The sequence below is a fragment of the Macrotis lagotis genome, chromosome 5, assembly GCF_037893015.1.
Source record: "Macrotis lagotis isolate mMagLag1 chromosome 5, bilby.v1.9.chrom.fasta, whole genome shotgun sequence".
Lineage (NCBI taxonomy): Eukaryota > Metazoa > Chordata > Mammalia > Peramelemorphia > Peramelidae > Macrotis > Macrotis lagotis.
Window position 1 is genome coordinate 252,583,549 of NC_133662.1, and position 23,245 is coordinate 252,606,793.

The window sequence follows — 23,245 nt, forward strand, 5'->3', positions numbered from 1 at the left end:
ATTTCTCTTTTTTTGTTGTTTTTTTTCAAGGCAATGGGGTTAAATGACTTGCCCAAGGTCACACAGTAATTATCAAGCATCTGAGCCTGGATTTGGAAACAGGTCCTCCTGACTCTAGGGCTGGTGCCCTAGGGCCACTGTACCACCTTGCTGCTCTTGAACTTTTTTTTTGGCAAGGCAGGGGAGTTAAGAGACTTGTCCAAGGTCACACAGCTAGGTAATTATTTGTTTTTGTTTTTGTAAGGCAATGGGGTTAAGTGACTTACCCAAGGTCACACAGCTAGGTGATTATTAAGTGTCTGAGGCTAGATTTGAACACAGGTCCTCCTGACTCCAGGGCTGTGCTCTATCCACTGTGCCACCTAAGTGCCTGGACTTCTAAGTAATTTAATAGTTATGGAAGGAAGGGAAGAAGACAGGGCAAGGGCCAAATTTTTAATCTGCCCTAGAGAATACTCTGTAAACAGCAGCTGAATGGATGACTGGGACATAATTATATTGCCTTGTGATTTTATAAGAGGAGAAACTGAGGCTCAGAGAGTGGAAATCATTTGCCAAGAGTCATATGGGGTACCTGAACTCTAAATTTTGTCTTCTTTTCACTGTATCCCATCCTGCCTGCCAGAATCAGAGAATTCAAAAGGTGGATGGAACCTTAGAAACCACTGGATTGGATCCATCCACCAGGGAATCCCCATTACGTGATAAGGGGTCATCCAGATTCTGCCTAATAGGCCTCTAAGGAGGACGGAACCCGCCGTCTCTTGAGTAAGTCCAATTCACTTCTGGATATCCCTAATTGGAAATATCTACCCTCTGATATAACCCCTCAGAACCTGGTTCTGCCTTCTGGGGCCCTAGAGAACATGTCTTAACTCCCTCTTCCATGTTCTAGGGTTCAACTCTGGGAAGACAGCCCTGCCATCCTTCCGGAGTCTTCTCTCTTTGAGGCTAAACATACTCATTTCTTTCAATGGCTTCTCGTCCCATCACAGAGACGTCTCACATACAGACAGGATGTCACCCGCCTGGCAGCCAGGGCACAAACCATTCCTAGTCTCACCTGTCTTCACTGCTAATGAGCTCTTCATCTCCCTACCTGGACAACCAACTCTCCCATAGGGCGATGACTGCCATATAAAGTCATGAATCCCCCTCTGTGCCTAGGACTGGGCTGACTCCCGCTAGGAGCTCATTAATAGTTAACTTGTTGAAAGGAGGATTTAAAGAATGGAGTAAAGGCAAAGAAGCATCCAAGCCAGTGTAACCAAACGATGCAGTCACCTCAGATGAAACACCGAGCCAAGGCGATGCTGCCTTCAAAAGAGCCAGCAGCTGGGAGGAATGAACAGCTGCCCAGGGGCTGCTTCGGTCAATCCGGGCAGATGTCTCCCCAGACAGGGAGCAGAATACGATCTGCTCTATCCAAACTTAGCATGACCTCTTTATTATTTGTATTTGGTGTTTACTAAGACTACTGTAACTATTATTATTTTTTGGTGTGTATGTGTGTGTGAAATTAAGCCTTCAATTTCATTGGTAGAGGAAATCATAGATCTAAGAGCTGAATGAGATGAGGAAACTGAGGCACAGATGAGGAAACTGAGGCACCGAGGTTAAGTGACTTGCTCCTGGCATTTGAACCTGGGTTTTCTTGCCTCCAGGTTTTCTTCAGCTCTCCCTATTACTGCAGACCAGCATCTGGCCTTCAAATGATAATCTCAGAAAGTTGTCCTGAAAGGTTGTGACTTGCTCCTAAGGAAACTGAGGCAAACAAAGGTTAAGTGATTCATCCACTGTTAGTAAGTGTTTGAGGTTGGATTTGAACCCCGGTCTTCTTGAACTAAGACACAGCGTTTTAGCCACTGCACCACCTGGTCTCCTGTCCTTACTAGCTGGCTTTGATGAGGGCAGAAAAGTTCATGCCATCCCTGTCCAAGGTTTAGAGAGAGAGAGAGAGAGAGAGAGAGAGAGAGAGAGAGAGACTCATTGAAGGATGGCCCCATTCTAGCTGATGGCTTATTCCCACATGCCCAATGATATCAGATAATAGGGAAGATGCAAAGGAAGGGAACAGGTTGTTTGCCCTTGTCTTTTAATTAAAGAACACTGCCTAGCCTACTTTATTAATTGGGCCACAGGAAATGATCCATCACAGCTGTGTGGAAGGCCTGGGAACAGGACAGATGGGTCTGATATTCATTAGAAACCCGAAGCTCAGGGAGATTCCTTTCTCTTTTCTTTTCTGAGAATCATAACATGTCAGAGCTGACAGAGACCTTGGAGAAATCTAATCCAGCCCCTGTATTTAACACCACAGGAAGCTCAGGGCCCAGTTGGGGGCGGGGCTAGGGGAAGTGACTGCCAAGGTCACACAGCTCAGTGACTGCACATCCCTACTCAGACAAGAACCCACGTCCATTGGCCACTGGCTGGACTTTCCTTGATCATTACATCTGGCTGCTGATCCTCATGAGGATCAATCTCCCCTGTGTTTGCATGACAGGTTCATGGAGGGGGTCTTCATGTCCTTCTGTTGTCCCAAGGAGCAGAAGGAGATGGTGGGTAGGAAGCTTGGGAGCAGAACAAAGGAGTTCTGTAATAAGTGTGGACACTCCTCTTGGCCTCACCAAGCCCAGATCCTCTTAGTCACAGAATCACAGAATTTATGAGAGTTGGGGGGACCCTTGATGGCCTAATGATCTCACATGGGAATGGGAATCCTCTCTACAGCAAATCTGAAAAATGGTCTTCTAGCCCCTGCTGGAGGACCTCCAGAGATGAAAAACTCACTACCCAATCTACTTCTGGACAGTTGGAATGGCTAAGAAGGTTCTTCACCCCCGCCCCCCCCCCCCCCCCCCGAAGCTGAGCTTAAATTGGCCTCTTGCAATTTCCACTTGTTGTTCCAAGTTCTGTTCATAGAACAAATCTCAGCTCTTTTGAACATATTAATCCTTTAATAATTTGGAGAAAGTTATGTGTCTCTTCTTCTATAGGCTAAAAACTCCCATGTTCTTGAATCTGTCATCTATGGCGTGATCTGGAGGCCCACCTCAGTCCTTAGGGCCTTTCTTTGCCCTTGTTTTCCCAAAGTCGCTTAACTGGGGGGGACCAAATCACAGGAGGACTAGCTCGTCCCTATTCCTGGAGGCCATCCTCCTCTTCATGCATCTCAAGATTATATAAACTGCTGCATCACCCTCTTGACCTATTTTCAACTTCCAGCCCAGTAAAACCTCAAGATGCTTTCCAGATGAACTGTTAGCTAACCACACCGCCTCCATCTTATATTGGTGACATTGATTTTTTGAGCCCAAGAATAAGACTCTCCATTGAGCCATCCATCTTCCGTCTAGCCCAGTGCTCCAGATCGTCAATACCTTTTTGGATTCTGACTCTCATCCAGAGTGCTGGCTAATCTTCCCCTTTTGGATTATCAGCAAATGGAACAAATACGCCATTTATACTTTTATCCAAGTCATAGAGAATAAGGTGAAATGCTATAGGGCTAAACATGGATCCTATTCCACAGAATATCAAAATCTGAAAGAGGCATTTACCTTCAATCTATTCATTTTACAACAAGGGAAACTGAGGTCCAGAAGGGAAGGGACTCGTTCAAGGTTATACACCTGGCAAGTGTCTGATGTGGAGGTGTTTTCCCAAAGGCGATGGTAGAAATACTTCATGATACATTGCAGGACCAACTCACTCTCGTGTTATATGACTTAACAGGAAAAAGGGGAAGACAACACCCTCCCTTCTCTTATTTCTGATAAATTTAAAAACTGTCATTCCCAGAATCCTAAACAACTTGTTTTCCAGCTATAAAGAGAGACTATAGCAGGGGCAGGACAAGGCAGCTTCAAACTTTATGAAGCTGCTTCCTTCAAACTCTGTTGGGGATCTTTTATCATCTTCTCGACAGAAGCCACAAAACTGGAAATGGCTTCAGATACTATCTGGTGTCTGAGAAGGAATTCCCCTCTTGCAACATCCAACAAGCAGGTCAAACCAACTCCACTTTTGTTTTTTAATTGTTTCAGTCATGTCCAACTCTTTGTGACCCCATTTGGGGTTTATGTGATAGAGACAGTGGGGTGGTTGGCCATTTTCTTTTCCAACTCATTTGACAGATGAGAAAACTGAGGCAGACAGAATTAGGTGACTTGCCCAGGGTTACACAGCAAGAAATATCTGAGACCAGATTTTCACTCAGGAAGACTCATTTTTTAGCACTTAATTCTCTAGCTGCCCTCCACTGACTGTCTTCCACTGACAGGGAACTCACTACCTATCATATCAACTCATTCTACATTGGGACAGCTTTAATGGTCAGGACATTATTCTCTATAGTAACCCAAAGCTGCCTTTTTGCAAGCTTGACAGTTCAAGATTAGATCCCTGGGATACTCTTATCAGAGACCACCCTCAAGAGGACATTAAACCATTAATGCCTTTTCTTTGGGTTTGCTCATTCAATTAGTTTTGAAGCCAGCTAACTGTACTTTTGTCTATTGCAGCAGGCTGAAAATCCGAAGACTTTGGATAGTAAAATGGAAGATGGGCCGATTGGCTTAGGTTACTGCCTTTTGCCTATACTAGAAGTATCAGACATATGGCTTCCAGACTGACTCCCTAGTGTGGCCTGAACCAGATTAAAATATAATTGGGAAATATTTAGCAAAATAAATCAAAAACCAATAAACTATGGGCATACATATACAACATGTGCAGAGAGACATGCTTTTCTGTTCTTACTCAAGATGAGATTCAGTCTAGGGTTTGCTGAAAGACAGAATGAAGACCCAGAAATTATAGACCCTGAGCTCCAATCAAGAAGAGAATTCAAAGACCTTGGACTCATATCTGGATAAGGATTCCCAGTGTAGTTCAGTAGAAAGAGAGGTAGAGTCACAAGATCAGGGTTCAAATCTTGGCTCTACTATTTACTAGCTGTGTGACCTAAACCTCAGTGTCCTAATCTGCAAAATGAGGGACCAAGTGGAATAAATCTAATTTCTATGTGGTGACCCTTAAGAGTCTTGAAGATAAGAATCAGTCTTCCCCCTCTTTTTTTTTTAAAGGTTTTCGCAAGGCAATGGGGTTAAGTGGCTTGCCCAAGGTCACACAGAGAGGTCATTATTAAGTGTCTGAGGCTGGATTTGAACCCAGGTACTCCTGACTCCAGGGCTGGGGCTCTATCCACTGCACCATCTAGCCATCCCCAGTCTTCCCCTCTTGATAAAACAGCCCTAGGTTCTTTGATAGTTGAATTATGCTTCTGTTTACCTGTGTATTCCCAAAGCTAATCTATTTTAGATCAAATTTTGTATGTAGAAGGGGGTGTAATTGTACCATTGATATTAGAATGTGACCTCATTCTCTAGCCCTCAAGAATCATCATTAAGGGGATGGAGTGGGCAGCTTTAAATAAATTTTCACATGCTAGTTTTGTCTCCCACTTATTTCAGAGGCTCTCTGTGACCCTATCTTACATTCCTCTCTCCTCTCATGAAAGAGCCTTCAGAGCAGAGTTTTTCCTTGACCTAACTTATTAAAAAAAATAAGTTTTGTTACATAGTCGGAACTTAATAAATGTCCTTGGGGCTGATGCTTCCATGTCTTCATTTTCCACGATGGTGCTGAGCAAATGGTACTTTGTTAGGAAATACTCCTGTGGCCCCAAAGAAGAGAACGAGGCTAGAGATTATAGGTAGATTTAGGCCTAAGGTAGGGAAGAGTTTTTTGAATCAATCCAAAGGTGACTAGATTTTTTTTAATTTTTAAAAACAACTTATTTGTTTGTTTGTTTATTTTTTTATTTGTTTGTAAGGCAATGGGGTTAAGTGGTTTGCCCAAGGCCACACAGCTAGGTAATTATGAAGTGAACCAACTCTCCATCACTGGAATTGTTCAAACAAAGGCTGGCTAACACCCCTCCTGGAGAGGTTGTCTAGGCCATTCTGGTACTGGTTGGGAGAGTCAATGAGATGACCTCCAAGATCCAACTGTGGATCTGCTAAAGGACCTGAGGAGAGCAGAGCTGTCAAGAGAGGAGGCCTTTAGAGAGGGGGTGGGGGCTAAGTCCATTTTGGGGAAGAACTAAAGTAGAAGGGATTATAAATGGCCTTCTTACTAGCTATATTGAGGGCATGAGGAAGAGAAGGAATGGGTAGAGAGGAATGATGGCAGGGCAACCCTTCCACAGTCCTTTTTGATATGCAGATAATGGCTGTTCCATTATTTTTAAATCTTCTTGGTTTTATGCTTAAGGTCCCTTGGGTCACATACTTGCTCTTACTATAGTCAGTAGAAAAATGACCAAGGAGGGCCCTGGGGTAAACCTTATGGTTTCCTCATCTATAAAATGAATTGGTTGGACTGGTTGACTTCTTAGATGACCTCTTTCAATCTAAAGACCCTTGGGCAAGGCCCTTAACTTCTCAGGTCTTGGTTTTCTCACCATGGGATGGTTGGGCTAGTAACCCTCCAAAGTCCCTTTCAGACCTAGATTTATCTTTCTGCTCTAGGTCGTCCTCTTTATTTTATAGATGAGGAAACTGAATCGCAGAGAAGTAAATGGAAACCCAAGAAGGTTTCATATCTTACTCCCACCTGCACTGACAGCTTGCGGGTCAGGACTCAAACTTTCACTGAGTGGATTTCTAAATCTATTCATAGAGATGAGTCTTATTCACCAAAGATTCCCTGAGGATCCCTTTGAGGGAAGGAAGCCTGTCCCCTTTTGGGGGGGGCCTTCCCCCACCAGCAGATGCCTGGTCCGCACTCACTGATCCCAAGGTCCCTTTCACCTTCTGGATTAAAATAGCAGCTCCTCCCAGTAGAATGTAAGCTCCATGAGGGCAAGCATTGGTTCATTCCCTGATTTGCAGCCTATGCTCTGTACATTGGGTATGTTTGAGTCAAGGTTAGGATCAGGATTCTGCTCAGTCTGTAATTCCACTAAGAGTTTTTACATGGACTCCAACAAACCTCCTCCTCCTCCTGTCGGGTAGCAAAACAGAATCTAATTGTGTTTCTCTTCCTTCTTATAGAATAAGCAGCCTCTAGGTATGAAATTAGGATAAATAAAAGCTAATAAGAATAACAGTTAAAATATATGTATATAAATAATAGCTAGCTTATATATGGACTTTATAGTTATTAGTTCATTTGATGCTCACAACAACCCTGACAGGGAAGAACTATTATTATCTTCATTTTACAATTGAGGAAATTGAGGCAGATGGCAGTTATGACTTGTTCAGAATCACACAGCTAGTATGTATCTGAGGCTGGATTTGAACTCAGGCCTTCCTGCCTCTAGGCCTGGTGCTCCATCCCCATACCACCAACTACCTATCCATCACAGAAGAGATATACCCTGCACATGGGTACTGTGGCCCCCACAGTGAGTGTGGCGGTCTCTTGAGAAGCTACCTATTCTGCATGGCCTAGATCTGTGAATGGAGCTGGTTCTGAGGACACCTGAAAGGGACTCCCCAAAGTCATTATGGCACTGTGGGACAGGCACCCAGCCTCTCCCCAAAGATGGTCACTACTGGAGACAGGGCCCAACCCAAATTCTTTCTGAAGGGGCCAGAGCCAGCCTCTCTCTCTCTATGCTCATTTCTGTCAAGATGGTAAGATTTTCCTAATCCAGACCTCATGGATTTGGAATTTGGGAAACTGAGTAATGTTTACTTTCTACACACACAAATGCCCACAGAGAAAATACACACACACAGACACAACACATGACAGGCCATGTATAGACAAACAGGCAGGCACACTCACAAATAAAGTTACACAAACATTCATAGACAGCATACTGGATTCACAGAAACATATCTAGAGACACACATATGCACACACAACACACATGCACACTTAAATATGGATAGACATGTATATAGTCACACAAAGACATGCAAACACCTACAGACACACACACACGCAGACATACTTCCAGATTTATAGCCAGAATAGTTCTATTCTCTCTTCCATGTGTAGCTTCTCTAACCACCTGAACACAGACTTCGTGTACCCCCCAAGTCTTATCTCCCTCAGGCTGTCCATTCTCACTTTCTCCAACAGATGAGTTGTGTTTCTCTTACATGTTGATTCTCAAAGTGTAACAGGAGAGACCTTAGAGGTCATCTAATCCAACCCTCTGATTTTCTAGATGAGGAAACTGAGGCCCAGGAAAGTGAAGTCACTTGCCCAAAGCCACAGCAATGGCTAAGTGACAGAGGCAGAATTTGAACCCAGGACATCCACTGACTCTTCAATCCATTATCTCTATACCACATCCAGTTCTGAACTCTGGTCTCAGAGTTGGGGGAACTTGGGTTCAGATCTTGCCTCTGACTTGGAAACTCTTGTGACATTGAGCAAGTCACTTCCCTTCCAAGCCTTGGTTTTCTCTCAAGAAAGGTGAGGACGGGGAGTTTGGACTAGAGGTGTCTAAGGTCTGTTTTCCTACAATTATTTCTACCTTCCCTGTGGAGACAATCAGGATTGATTAAGTAAAGGAATGGCATAAACACACTCAGGAGAAGGCAGAAGGGCATGGATGGCTACCACCCTGACTTCTCCCAAAGCACCTCCTGGACATCCTATCAGAGACAGATCTCAGAGCTGAAGGGAACATTCGGGTCAAACCAGTGTGACCTTACTGATGTCCTTCTGCATGGAGGAGAGTAAGGTGTTTTCAAGTTTTTAAGAGTTTCTCGGTTACATATGGGTAGATAACCACAAACCACCAAAGGAGACTGACACATCACATCTGGGGAACATCTGGAGTGAGAGCTGGCTTGGGGCCTCCCGGCTTCCCCTCCTTCCTCTGAAGTTGTCAATAACATTGCAAATGATTCTTATTCATGCATCCAAACGGGACCCCCACCTGGTAACACTTTGTTGGCAGCTAAGGGCTACACCACATGCCTAGAAGCCAGAAAGCAGCAAACTTTTAAGAAATATTCTAACCCTGATTTTTTCCAGAGTCAGTTTGGAATCTTCCCAATCATAAAATCCCAACTGGTCAAAGAACAGCTGCCTGGGCAGCCCAACCTTTCACCAGGGCTAATGAATGGGTCCCCAAAGGCCACTGGAGGTCTACATTTCCTCTTGGCTCAATCAAGGGGAGGTGTGTAGATGGGGGGAGATGGCTGGAGGGGGGAGAGCTAGGAGGAGGGGAAACACTTCATAAACTAGACCTTTGACCTCAGGATGAAAAATGGCCCACAGATGCTTGGTGCTGCTCCACCAACCTCAAGGTTTGGTCAACTCTTGAAGAAAAATTGAGTCAGAGATATGGGTTAGGACCTTTGAACTCAGTTTTGACCAAACTTTCGGTTCAAATGTCATCCTTTGCCAGAGGCCCTCTCAGCCCCCCTCAGTGGCCAGCACCTTCTTCTCTGAGATTACCGTCCATTTACTCTGTAGGTATCTTGTCTGGATCTCTCTAGTTACATGTCTCCCACATCAGATTATAAGCTCCTTGAAGGCAAGAGATGCCTTTGAGTTTTATCTCCCCAGTACCAAGAACTTAGCAAGCAATGAATAAAATACTTAGTGTTTGATTGGGAACTCTTACCTGGTTTGGGGATAAGTCCTTGGAAAGGCCTGAAAAAGAGATTAAAAAATGAAATTTAGAGTATGTGCATAAAACAGAACAGAAACCCTGATAGCAAATTGTTTGGGTGAAAGGGAGTGAGCTGGGGAGCTTCAAAGAACTTTCTAGATATTTTCTAGGAAGAGAAAATAGAAATGCTAAACGTTTGAAAGGGAAACATGAAACCTCTTAGAATAAGGCCCTCCCTGGGGGCTGATCCCAGAAGGCATCTCCCTCTCCCCCCCTCTCCCTTTCTCTGATATTTCTATCATGGTTCTGGGTCTTTAATGGAGGCTAGATCCCATTGGGGTGGGGGGATCAGAGGCAGGGAAGTGATTCTGTCTTTCACAGTTCACTTCTCTCCCTGCTAAATTGGGAAGTGCCATTTAATTGGGGTCGCCCAGCAGGACGGATGACAGGGCTGGAAGGGGAGGGTGTGCTCATCATCTCTTCTGGTTGGGGCTGGAACTTGATGTTCCAAGGATAAGCCGAGTTGGTTTCCTGGCATGTCTCAGCACAGCTGGGTGGGAGCCGTTTCCTTCTCCCCTTGGTGGCCTCCCTCCACACTCCTCCCTCATCCCAGGCCACCCTTTCCCTCCAACCGCCCTTCTAAGAGGAGATACCTGGTGACTGTGAACTTGATCTTGTCAGCCACTGCAAGTATCCTCTCCAAGTTTTGGGAGCCGAAGGTACAGGGCTTGCGGAAGGGTATCCCAGGGGGGAGCCCCTCGATAATAACAGAGCCGGGGTTACTCTTGATCCTCTTGTAAGGGACTTGGACAGGGTACTTGATGCCCAAAGCTTCCCCTGAAAAACCAAGGAGAGAACACATTAGACCATCAACCAGCCCAATCCGAGTCATTCCACAAGCCCTGGTTTATGGGTTGGCCCTTTGAATTCCAGAGTAGAGGGGAAACTCTTAATGAAGAAGCCCCTTTCCCCAATGCAGAACAGAATTGGATCCTGAAAATGAAAACTCCTGAAGTATGTCTTAGGGGTTGAGAGATCAAGTGACTTATTACAAGTCATACAACCCACATGTGGCAAGGGTCAGATTCAAACCTTGATCCTCCTGACCCTGAAGTCAGCTCTCTATTCACCACACCCTGCTTCCTCAAAGGCATTTACTAAGGCAGTTTAGTTCATTAATAAACAAGCATCTATGAAATATTTCCTATGAGCAATACAAAAGTTAAGAGTGAAAAAGTCCCTGCCTTCATGGAGTTTATATTTCACTGGGCAAACATGAGCCCATGTAAGTAGTTAAGTATGTATGAGTGTGTGCATGTATGTTTGTATGTATGTGTATAAGGACATATAGGTATATATGAATTTGTAGGAAGGGGTTGATGTGAATATGAGTGATATTATCAGAGCTGAGCAGTGAAGGAAGAAAAAGAAAGGAACGAGTCTTTATTGAGCTCCTACTGTATACAACTGTGCTAAGCCAGTGGCCTGGCTTGTTGATGCTACAAACAGGATAATGGAAAGGGCCAGAGCCCAAGCTGGAGACAATCAGGAAATGTAAAGGAAAAAAGAAACAAGAAGCAAGAATCTGGAAAAGTGAGAAACAAAACCTAACCAGAACAGAGGAAAGGACCCCAGGTCTCAAGTCCAAGGGTCTGGGTTCAAATCCTATTTCTTGCCTGTATGAGCTTGGTTAAGTCACTTGTCTCTGAACCTCACCCAAGGTCCCAGGCTCACAGGAATTAGAGGGGCAGGGTTCAGATGCACTCTAAGGTCCCTTCTAGCTGTCCATCCTCTGAAACTGCCACTTTAGGCAAAACCCTTAATTCCTCTGAGATACTGTCACATTTGGAGAAAGGGAGCCTGAGGGTCAGAGAAGCCAAGTCACTTGACCAGGATGGAGTAGAAGCAAGATACAAAAGCAAGTCTGTATCATTTTGTGTTTTCCTATATGAAAAGGGATGTCATGGAAGTCTGTGAATGGTGAGGGCCTCCCTTGACCCAAACCAGGCTTCCCTTCACTCGGTGCTTCCTTGTGATCTTGCCACATGGTGCTCTTATCCTCTGCTGCTCTCCCTCACCCAGTTCTTTTTTTTTTCTAAAATTTTTTTTTTTTTGCAAGGCAAACGGGGTTAAGTAGCTTGCCCAAGGCCACACAGCTAGGTCATTATTAAGTGTCTGAGACCGGATTTGAACCCAGGTCCTCCTGACTCCAGGGCAGGTGCTTTTGAACCCAGGTCCTTCTGACTCCAGGGCAGGTGCTTTATCCACTGTGCCACCTAGCCACCCCACCTCACCCAGTTCTTTCTGGAATCATCATCCAATCAATTCTACCATTACTGGGCTAATCTCTTCCCCTAAGGTTCCAAGTCATCTGCCTGTCATTCTCTAATATGTATTGCCTTGTCCCATTAGAATGAAAGCTCCTTGAGGGCAGGACTTCCTTTGCTTTTGTTATGTGTCCCCAGATGGATCTGAAGTCTTCCTTTTATCCTTCTCTCTTCCTCCCTTTTTCTTTTTCTTTCTATGCCCACTTTTTTTCTTCTTCTACCCTCTCTGTTCCCTTCCTTTTGTTTTTCTCTTCCTTTCTTTCCTTCCTTCCCTCCTTTCTTACTTACTTCCCTGCCTCTTTTTCTTTCCTTCCCTCCTCCTTCTCTTCTTGCTTCCCTCCCTCTCTCCTTTTTCCCTCCTTCCTTCCCTTTCTTTCCTTTTCTCCCTTGTTTGTGCCTTTATTTTTCTTTCATCATTCATTTGTTCACTCTTTCCTTCCTCAGTAAGAGGTTAATGAATGCTTGTAGATTGATTCATGTATTTGGACCTTTTAGTTTTTTTTTTTTTTGCAAGGCAATGGTGTTAAGTGACATCTGAGGCCGAATTTGAACTCAGGGCCTCCTGACTCCAGGGCTGGTGCCCTACCCACAGCGCCACCTAGCTGCCCTGCATTTGGACTTTTAAGAGCTTTCTAGGAAGAGCATTATCTTACCTGGAGGGTTTTCCTTATTCTCTTGCTGAGCAAAAGGACATTGGGTAACTTACCCTTCTCACAGGAGGTGCCACAGTCATTTCTTACACATTAAGGGATGGAGATGGTGGCATGAAGTGGGCACGGGGCACCCACCCCTTCGCTTCCCCATACCCTTTTTGCTCCCTCCCCCATACTCACCATATTTTTTATTGAACAGATCCTGGACTTGTTCTCTCAGTGTGTTTGCGATGTCTATCCGTGAGAGCCTGGCATCGTAATTTTCTGTAAAGAAGATGATTATGGATTTGGGTTGTTAAATTAAAAGGCACTTGGCGACTTTTAAGTAATATGATTTTCTAATTATAGGAAACTCCTTATCTGGCAATTAACGGATCTCTGGAGTGGGCCATTCGGAGCCCTTCAAAAAAACCCCATCTAAACAGAAAAGATACTTTTCCTTAAGAAGGCTCACTTATGGCAAAGCAGCCGTAAAGCCGAAATGAAAGGAATGTTTCTGGCATCTGGATGGCCCCCAGACTAAAAAATGAGCCCCAGAGGGAAGAGACACACAAAGCAGGAGATGAGACCCCTCTCCCTCATCACTCATGCTCAAGGGATCATTTTTATTAGATCAAAGGTAGAGATGAGTGAAAATGTAGCCTGAGGATTTTGGCCTCCACACCCGCTGCTTGTCATGACAAATGGCAAGTGAATTCTGGAGAGAGAAGGAAGCACTGGATAACTTCTTGGGAGGTGAACGTCTGGAATGTCACGCTCTCCTGTACAAAGACAGGGGGATGGACTCATTGACCTCTGGGCGCAGCATTCCCATGTTCCACATTGTGCTAGGCACCATGTCTCGGGATGGGGGTTCAAACTGCTGTAAGACACAGACCCTACACTCAGGGAGTCCTAGTCTAGTTGGGGAGATAAGGTCCAAGTTCGATAAGGATACAAAATTCACTATCACTCACATCACAGATGAAAAGATGCTACTTTATATGGCCCTCTCTTGTACGTCTCTATACAAGACTTCACTGTGAGCCCTGTGAGGACAGGGATTGCTTTGTTTTTGTCTTTATACAGTCCTGATACTTCACGTTTGAAGGATAGTATAGAGCATACACAGGACTAAAAGAGGTCAAAGATGGGAGTGATCCATGTAGGTCGGCATGTTCACAGAGGAGGTGGTGGTGGTGCTCCGGCCAATGTATTCTTCCCACGAGGAAGAGATTAACACTTCATGGCTCTTAGTTGTTCTAGGTATGTAAGCTTTAGTGTGATATAGCGGCAGCAAATTCAAAGAAAAACACATTCCTGTGAGCTGCATATTACCTTAGAAAACCAAAATGCCACCTTATTTATATTGTTTTTATTAATGTTAAATATTTCCCAGTTACATTTTAATCTGGAGTTTTGTGCTAAGGGGGCCCTCTAGTGTGACACCCTGGAATCAGGAAGACATGGGTTTGAATTTTGCCTTGGACGTCTGCAGTGCGACCCTGTGTTACTTAACTTTTCTGACACTAAGCTTCCTCCTCTGTGAAATGAGTGAGCCAGACTCAGTGACTTCTAATTTCCCTTCCAGCACAAATAGGAACCTCTGACCCTAGTCTTGTCTCCTAGAGAGGACATCAACTCCCTGAGGGCAGGGGATTTAAGCTTTCCTTCTGCTATAGGTCCCACAGCTGGTGGCCCAGTGACTGAGCCTGGGGACAGGAAGATTTTAGTTAAACTCTAGCCTTATTAGTTGTGTGACCTTGAGGAAGTCATTTAACCACGGTATGCCTCATCTGTAAAATCTGTAAAATGGGGATAATAGTCCCTACCTCCTAGGGTTGCTGTGAAGATTAAATGACATAATAGCTTGATGCCTAATACATCGTGTACCTTACATACATATTTATGTGTTGCATGTACATGTGAACACATATACATACATGTATATGTGTATATTTATTGATTGATTGACTTTTGATTGCTGTCCTCATTGCAGTTGCATCAATAAATGATCATGACATGACTTGGCTTAGGTCAGTTCCATGCCAAGTTTTTTGCAGACTCATTGTTTCTCTCAGCACTTTGTGATCTTCCACTCTGCCTCCTTTAACATTTAGAAGTAAATTTCTATTCTAAACAGGTGTGTCTGTTGGCTGCCTTAGCTCTTGTTTTGCCAAAATTAAATTTTTGACTGAGGAGGTTTCTAGATTCCTTTGGACTCTTCCTTGAGGCAATTGCTTTACATTGGTTAAATTTTGGTAGGGAAGGATAATAATTGGTGTCAATGTTTTTTTCTTTATCCATTATTCAGCAGCAAATGCTTGTTCAAATAGGTCAGGTTAGAGCTGTTGCAATTTGCATGGGATGGCTTCTTCCTGAATTTATTATTTCTTCTAAATTTGGGATTAACTTTGATATTTGCTATAATGAGGCATTAATTTGACTACGCAAAGAGAAGTAATTTACAAGTTATTTTCTCATTCGTTCATTCTACAAACGTTTATGGAAAGCAGCTGTTTTCTTTCTCTGAAGAGGCAATGAATGTAGTACTGGGAATGAGCACCATCTTTGGCTAGTTGCCTACCACCTCTCTTGGGCAAGTTTTTTGACCTCCATTGATTTCAGTTTCCTTGTCCATAAAATGAAGGAGGCTGACCAAGATGGCCTGGGGGTGAGGGTCCTAGTTCTATGATATTGTCAATTTTCTGTTCTGTGAGACGTTATTTGCTGCTCATCATGTCCAATGAATGTCTTCCTATACTTTCCTAAAAGTATTTATGACTGATCAATGCAACGGCCAATCACCTTTGCAGAGGACTGATGATGAAGCATGAGATCTATCTCCTAGCAGAGAAGCGATGAATTCAGGTGCAGATTATTACACGTTTTTGGACATAGTCATTGTGAAATTTGATTGTTATATGTTAATAAGATTTTTTTCTTAACTTTTTGAATTGGGAGTATGTGGGAGGGAGAGAAAAGAGATTTTTATTCTTTTGGAAAAATGAAATTTTACAAAAGGAAAGTGTTCATAACATATAGGAAGGAGGCTTCTGAACAGTCTATAGGCCTTTGTTCTCTTTCATTTTTTTAATCCTCAACCATATTTTCCAACATATTTTTTGCTATTCTGTTTTTTTTTGTACTGAAGTCACTAAATATTTGTCTTGAACTTTTCTGAAGGACCTAATAGATTTCTGTATATAATTTCTCTGCTTTGACATTCTCTATATATCATATGTTGGCTTGGGAGCAGAAATTATTTTCATGGTGGGTCTTTTTTAAATGTTCATGATAAGCAATGCATAGTGGGATAGCCAAATGACTCCCTGTAATGTTTCCTCTATTGACTTTGCCTTTGAAATAAAGCCAGTTTGGCCAACTTTTTTTTTCTTTTTTTGGGTCCCTCCAAGAAGAATTCATGAGCCAACTTTCCACTTAGCTGTAACTTCCTTATGACTTCTGATTTGGCTTATAGTGAGAAGGCTAATATTTCTACGGTTCGGTTCTTCCAAGAGTATGTCAACTCCCTGGTCATTAGGCAAAGATCTCACAATTAGAATATTGAAGGTTAAATTAATGTTTTATGGATGGCCTAAAAATAATTTGATTCTTAGCATCCTCGGATCCCTTTCTTCCATTGTTAGAGAAGTAAACTGGGGGGGGGGGGTCATTTTGTAGAATCATCTGTTTCCTGGGTTGCCATGGTCAAAGAATCTGTTTTCATGGTTAAGTCCTCAAATTATCAAGGTTCTTCCCAGGAGAGTAAAAAGTTGGTGTCCATGACTATACCCTAAACCTTGCTAGCATGACTGGTAGAACCTAGTTGAGTTTGAGTTTGGAGTCCCTTGGTGTAGCCTTCAAGAACTCTGTGTTACTTCCATGTCAGAATGAGGGTGAGGCCAGTGATCTCAGAATTTCTAAGGCAGGAGGGATCTCAGTAACCACCAACCTAAACCAGATCTGGAAAGAATCTTGATTATACATAGTTCAACAAGTAACTACCCAGCCATGTCTAAAAACTTGCAAGGGAGGGGGAAACCTTAAGCTCCCTGCTGAATCTCTTCCAGTCTGGGAAAACTTTAATGTTTTCCTTGGCTTAAAACTAAATTTGTCTCTTCATTGTGTCTATCTGGTGCTCCTGGCTCTGCCTCGGGCAAGGGCCAAGGTGAACTAGTCATATAAATTTGTTAAAACTATTGTAATTACAATTTAAAAAATGGTAATAATTTACAATTATCTTTTTTAAAAAATCATCTTAACTTCTCAATCTATTCCTTTCCCCTCCTTCACCCAGAGAGGCATTCCTAATCACAAGGAAAACAAAAAAGATAGAAAAGGACAAAAACAAAAACAAAAAAATCCAAATCCAAACCCAGTTGGTAAAAAAGAACTATCAACCTGGGGCAGTTAGGTGGTGCAGAGGATAGAGTGCTGGGCCTGGAGTCAGGAAAACTTATCTTCCTGAGTTTAAATTTGGCCTCGGACACTTTCTAGCTATGTGGGCAAGACACTTCACCATCAGTTTGCCTCAGTTTCCTCCTCTGTAAAATAAACTTCAAAAGGAAATGACATACTACTCCAGTATCTGCCAAGAAAATGGGGTTACCGAGAGTCAGACATGACTGACAATTTAATGAATAACACAACCAACTATCAACCATGTCTGTCAGTACATGTGATGTTCCACACTTAAGGAGGGAGTTGCTTCCTTGTATCTCCTTTCTTTAGTTCCAGGTTTGATCATGAGAATCACCCACAAAAAAGAATAAGGCTCACTACTTTCCCACGTTTGTTTTGAAAATACTTGAAGACAGCCATCAGAGGAAGGTTTGGTTTTGTTTTGTTTTTTTGCAAGATCACTGATAGAGTAGGAAAGAATCTCCGAGATCATCTAGTCTGAATCCCTCCTATTATAAGGGAAAATAACTGAGTTTCAGAAAAGAGCCATTGACTTGACCAAGATCTCTAGGTTGAGATTGGTAGAGCCAGTATTTGGTAAGATCATAGACCTGGAACTGGAGGGATCCTTGGAGATCCCCCAAATCAACTATCTTATTTCACAATGAGGAGACTGAGGCCCAAGGAAGTTCAGAGACTTTGGTTCACAAAACAATATGGACAGAATTTGAATCCAGGGCAACTGATACTAAAGTGAGTCTTTTTTCCTCTGGAGCAGAATTCTTTTTCTTTGTGTCATGGACCCTTTCGGCAGTCTGAGAAGTCTATGATCCTCTTCTCAGTATACTTTTATTTATTTAGGGCAATGGGGTTAAGTGGCTTGCCCAAGGTCACACAGCTAGGTAATTATTAAGTGTCTGAGGCCAGATTTGAACTCAAGTACTCCTGACTCCAGGGCTGGCGCTCTATTCACTGCGCCATCTAGCTGTCCCCTCAGTATACTTTTAAATAATTGAAGAGAATTTTATATTTGGGAGTAAATGAAAACAGATATAATTTTTATTTTCTGTTTAAATTCATAGATTTTCTGAAAAAAGGTAGAGAACCCTCAAGCTAGAAGTATGTCATCTTAATTTATTGTCTTTACACACACACACACACACACACACACACACAGACACACACATATGCACACTTACATAATCTGGATAAACAATGTTAACATACCTGAGAGACGGGCTATGCCAGGGATGCCCAGGATGGTAGAGCCAAGATGCCCCATCCCCTCCTGGTCTTCCATGACAGTGTGTCTGGCCTCCCTCACAAAGGTCCTAGGCTGATGATTTTGCTAACACATGCAACCTCCCCCAGCCCCATGGCCCCAATATACTTTGAGCATAGGGAGACCTGTAAAGATCCCAGTGCTCCTTTTCTGAGTTATCCCCCCCCCCTTACCTTGAAATCCCTGTCTTTTGACTGTTTCGTCTGCCAGGGAGTCCCCAGAATCTCTCTCTAGGGATGTAAACAGAAGAGACACATGAGAAAGAATTAGGATGATAATGAAGACAAAACATGCTCCTGAATGGAGAGGGAGGGGAACAGGACAAAGAGAAGGAAGAAAGAGAAGAGTCAAGGGGGACACCGGAGGAGAGATAAATGGGGGCTGCTGGGAGAGGTTGGTTCTGGGGACAGACAAGGAGGGGTGAGTTGAGGGGAGAGATGGGTAAGAGAGGGAAGCCATTCCAGAACCAGATCCTGAACAGAGGATTCCGTCTGAAAACAGGAGGCAGAGACCTTCTGTTTTATTATGTGATATCTTGGCTGTGGCCAACTTCAGAATCCTACCTAGGGTTCCAGGGCTGTCCGTGGCTGTCTCTTTCATCCCTTCAGCAAGTAGCTCGGGTCTGTAAAACACCACAAACCAGGCCATCAGAGAGAATGGAGCCCAGCAAATGCTGCCCTGGGGTCCCCCCCACTCCACTCCCTCCTTGAACCACAGCCCCCATCCAAGGCAATTCTCAGTCTGAAGGTGTTATGATGTAGGAAAAGAGAACAGAACCAGGACTGCAACCTTATATCTTCTGGTCCTGGCTCAGCCAGTGGCTCATCGTGTGACCCAGACAACACATCTCCCCACACTAGGCCCAAGTCTTCTTTGTAAAAGGTAGAGGTTTCTAAAGACCCTTTCTCCTCTAGTATTTTATGGTTCCAAAGGGTTCAAGTCCATTTGGAGAGACCAGAGGAAGACATGAGGACAAGGAGGAAGGATAAAAAGGCCCAAAGTCATATTCCCTGCCCTCAGGGAGCTTACAATCTCCTTGGGAACAAAAGCTTCTGAAAGTAAAATTATGTTCTCATATGAGACTATTGGGTCACAGAAAGTCAGACAAAGCTGAACAAAAACAACATGGAGGCATTGGGGGTTATTCTATCTTGCCCCACTGCCACCTCTGCTTCATTTTTGAGGTTTTTTTCCTTCTCTAGGTAAATGACTCAGTTATGATTTGCCTTTTCAGTGGAGCCAAAGCATTTGGTTGGGATAGGACAGTAAAGATATCTGATGATAAACGCAAACAAAGATTAATCCAAGTTCAATTTAAGTCAATAATGATTAAGCATCTATTCGGTTCGGGGCCTTTAATATATTATCAGATTTATATATGATGTAGACCCTACTTTCACTGAATTTAAACTCTAATTAGAGTTGAACTGATACAGAGCATTGGCAACCAAAAAGGTCTGCAAATCATCCCAAGTGACAACACTTCACCTCTTTCATTATCTTCCTCCTCAATCTTCTGCAGCTTCCTCTCAGATTATCTCCACCTAATTCAGGATAGATCTGGTTTGTCCATATCTGTTTGCAAGTTTTCTTCCTCATTAGATTGTGAGCTCCCTGAGGGCAGGGGCTCTCTTTTGTTTTCTTTGTATCCTTAGAGATTAATAAATGTTTGTTGATAATCATTTGGCACCTGCTGTATACTAGTGCTGGGGATTTTTAATGAGAAAAATGAAATAGTTCCTGTCCTTGAGGGGCCTACATTCTATAGGGGAAAACCACATGTATGTATAAGAATATATACAAAACAAATACATAAATACAAGGGTTTGTTGTTTTTTTTTTAATGGGTGTGAAGAAGGAAGTTTAGGAAAGACCTCTTGTAAGTTAGTAAGTATCTGAGACAGGATTTGAACTCAGGCCTCTCTATTGCTCTAATGAGCTACTCCAATTCATGCTAATGATCAACATTGATTATTGGATGTTGATGGTGAAGCCAGCTACCAACCTCCTGATAGAGAGGTGATGGAATTCACGCTGAAGAACAAGAGTGACATTGTCAGACCTGATCAACAGGGGAATTTGTTTCTATGAATATATAGTAAAGGTTTTTGTTTTATATCCCCCCCACTCCTGTGTGTGTGTGTGTGTGTGTGTGTGTGTGTGTGTGTGTGTGTGTGTGAGGGTATGGGAGGGTAGGACAGGGCAGTAAAAAAAAGAGAGAATAAAGATATTAAAAAATGCAGAGAAGAAAGTCACAAAGAAACACAGACTAGCAGGATACTTTTGAAAGCTCTGCATTGAAATTTAATCTAGACTTAAATTATATAGATATCAAATTGCTAGGTAACTACATTTATGATATAAAATCAATTTCATATAGTATATTTAGAACATAGAAATTAAATTATTAAATATGTATGCAAATGCATTAAATACATTATATATAATTTAATTAGGCATATAATTAAATTATAAATATATACATATTTAAAAGTCAGTTATATATAATAGATTTCTATAGCTTCACTACAATTCTTTTTCTCCTTAGCTATATTTACAGAAATATTCCTTTAATTTGCTGCTTGTTTAGTTCAGAGTACAAATGAAGTGAGTGAATAAACACAAACCAGATGATCATGGAGCCACTCTGCTGAAGCCCTGGGTGTGGCTCTCTCAGATGGAGAAGGGACATCAGTGTGGCAACTTTCTACTGCCTTCTGTTTGTGTGTGTGTGTGTGTGTGTGTGTGTGTGTGTGTGTGTGATGTTTGAACTCATCAGAACTTGGCAAGGAGGCCATGATCATTTTTCCAGAAAAAAAGTCATTTCCCGTGTCCGGGCTGGCACTTGGATGTTTGTGTTTGGACTGGTGGGTTCCATAGGCTGTTTCCAAGAACTGTGCCTTTGGGGGAGGAGATTTGTAGCACTAATATTCAATAATATGAACTGTTCCCCAACCATGGTCTGAACCCCTAACCCTGACCCAAGGCTTGGCCCCAAACCTACTCAGACTGAGCCCAGGGTCTGTCTACAGACTGAACCCTGATCCTGACCAAAGACTAAACTCTAAGCTTGGCCAGAGATGGAGTCCTGAATCCAGCCAAACTGAAAGGTGAGATTCCTCACAGATCGAGCCTAATCCTGACCAGAGAACGAACCCTGAGTCTAGTTTAACACTGACCAGAGACTAGGCGCTAATCCTGAGTAGAGAATGACCTTTAACCCTGATCACATATTGGCCCCAACCTTGGCTCCAGACTGATCTTATTGCTGGGCAGTGACTGACATCTAATTCTGATCCAGACTAATAAGCCAGCCTCAACAATCCGGTTCATAGGAACCCACAACAGAATGTAGCAGCCTCAATACCCATTGTGCTCTCCTCTGCAAGTAAAACCATTTAGAGTCTTCACCTCATTGATGGTCAGGCAGGATTTCCTCATCTTCTCAAGCCCAAGTCAGACTATTGTGTTATTGTGATACCTGTTGCATTATATACCGTACAGACCATTATCCATTATCCAGTTGACATTGCTGACCTGCCCAGTGAGGCAGGTGATAACAGGTAGGTGACTGGTTCAAGGTCACACAGTTAGTCAGTGGCAGAGCCAGTCTGCTCTCGGTTTTCCCCATTATAGTGCTCTTGCCCCTGGCTCCATTCACCTTCAATCGTAATATCTGCAGCACATGGGTCTGGCTGCCATCTTCAGTCAAACATAAGCCCAAGTAGTGGATTTTTTCTCTTTTTCTTTTTTTTTTTTTTTTTTAACAATGCTACAATGGCCGTCCTTCCCCCCTGAGAGTGAACCCTTCTGTCCTCATTGAAATTAGAAATCATAGATGGGTTGTCCACTTAGAATTGGGGGCTTTTCTTTATCCTCTCCTCCTTACTTTTTTTGGGGGTGATTGATGTATTAGAGGCAGAATTTGGACCCATGGCTTGAAAGCCAGCTCCCTATCTATTGCCTTTCACTTGTTCCTAACAACATGACTAATGAAGACCCCAATATAAGTGCTTCTCAGATCTTGGTCTATACTCCTTGACCTGGAGTTCAGAAGGCATGGTTTTGGGGGAGTTGATCCTTCCCTCCTTTTTTTTTTTTTTAAGATTTTTACAAGGCAATGGGGTTAAGTGGCTTGCCCAAGGCCACACAGCTAGGTCATTATTAAGTGACTGAGGCCAGATTTGAACTCAGGTCCTCCTGACTTCAGGGCTGGTGCTCTATCCACTGTGCCACCTAACCGTCCCCTTCCTTACCTCTTAATGACGAAGTGGATGCTGCTACTGGCCTCTAGGATTTTCCGGAGTTTGGCAATCCCAAAGCAGTTAGGCCTCCTAAGCGAGATTCCCTCAGGCAGCCCCACGACAAAGAGTTCCTCTGGGTACATGAGGAATTTTGAGTAGGGGACTTTGACTGGCTCCGAAATGCCAATGGCTTTCGCTGAAAAGACAAGGCTCCTCATTAGTACAGTGTGATCTCCAGGGAGTTACCAGAGTCTGGGAGGCAGGAGTTAGGATGGTCACAGCTCTTCATGGAGATGCCAACTTCTCTCCTCCTCTGAGGCAGCCTCTAGGTCACATATAAAACAGGGAGAGCCTGGGCCTCTGTCAGGGGGTTTCTTAGCTGGCCCTCATTCATGGCTGACAGGAGAAGTTTTTCTCTTCCTCCTCCACTCCCTGACCACTGACCTCCCTGGATTCCATTAAATTAAAATTTCACCTTCTATGGCAAGGGCAGGGAATATTCAATCTGAGAAATCATTTGGTCTGGCGCTGTCAAGGCAGCTGTAGGCAGGCCTCAAAATTCAATAAATCTGGGAGCTTTTGGGGGATGAATTAATTAAATGTTTAACCAAATATGATCCTTGAATGATGTTATAAATATCCAAATGGCCCTTGACAGAAAAAAGCTTCTCCATCCCTGTTCTATAGGCAGCCATCCCCAATTCCTTTGCTGATTATCTCCTATTTATCCTATGAAATGTTTACTTCCTATATATTTGTTTGCA

General features: G+C 43.2%; 1 protein-coding gene across 8 annotated transcripts in view; it reads right to left on the minus strand.

Annotated features, from left to right (window-relative positions):
• Window positions 1–23,245, minus strand: part of GTF2IRD1 (GTF2I repeat domain containing 1) — a 234,448-nt gene that overhangs the window by 48,999 nt on the left and 162,204 nt on the right. For 7 of the 8 annotated variants that reach the window (XM_074189368.1, XM_074189369.1, XM_074189367.1 and 4 more), the window contains 6 exons: window positions 22,494–22,677; window positions 18,801–18,859; window positions 18,411–18,467; window positions 12,753–12,836; window positions 10,246–10,429; window positions 9,605–9,633 (listed from right to left, as the gene is read on the minus strand). In XM_074189368.1, the coding sequence (XP_074045469.1) occupies window positions 9,605–9,633; window positions 10,246–10,429; window positions 12,753–12,836; window positions 18,411–18,467; window positions 18,801–18,859; window positions 22,494–22,677 (597 nt within the window). Of the gene's footprint in view, window positions 1–2,888; window positions 7,074–9,604; window positions 9,634–10,245; window positions 10,430–12,752; window positions 12,837–18,410; window positions 18,468–18,800; window positions 18,860–22,493; window positions 22,678–23,245 lie in introns of those variants that run through there. The other variant, XM_074189374.1, reaches the window with a different exon arrangement.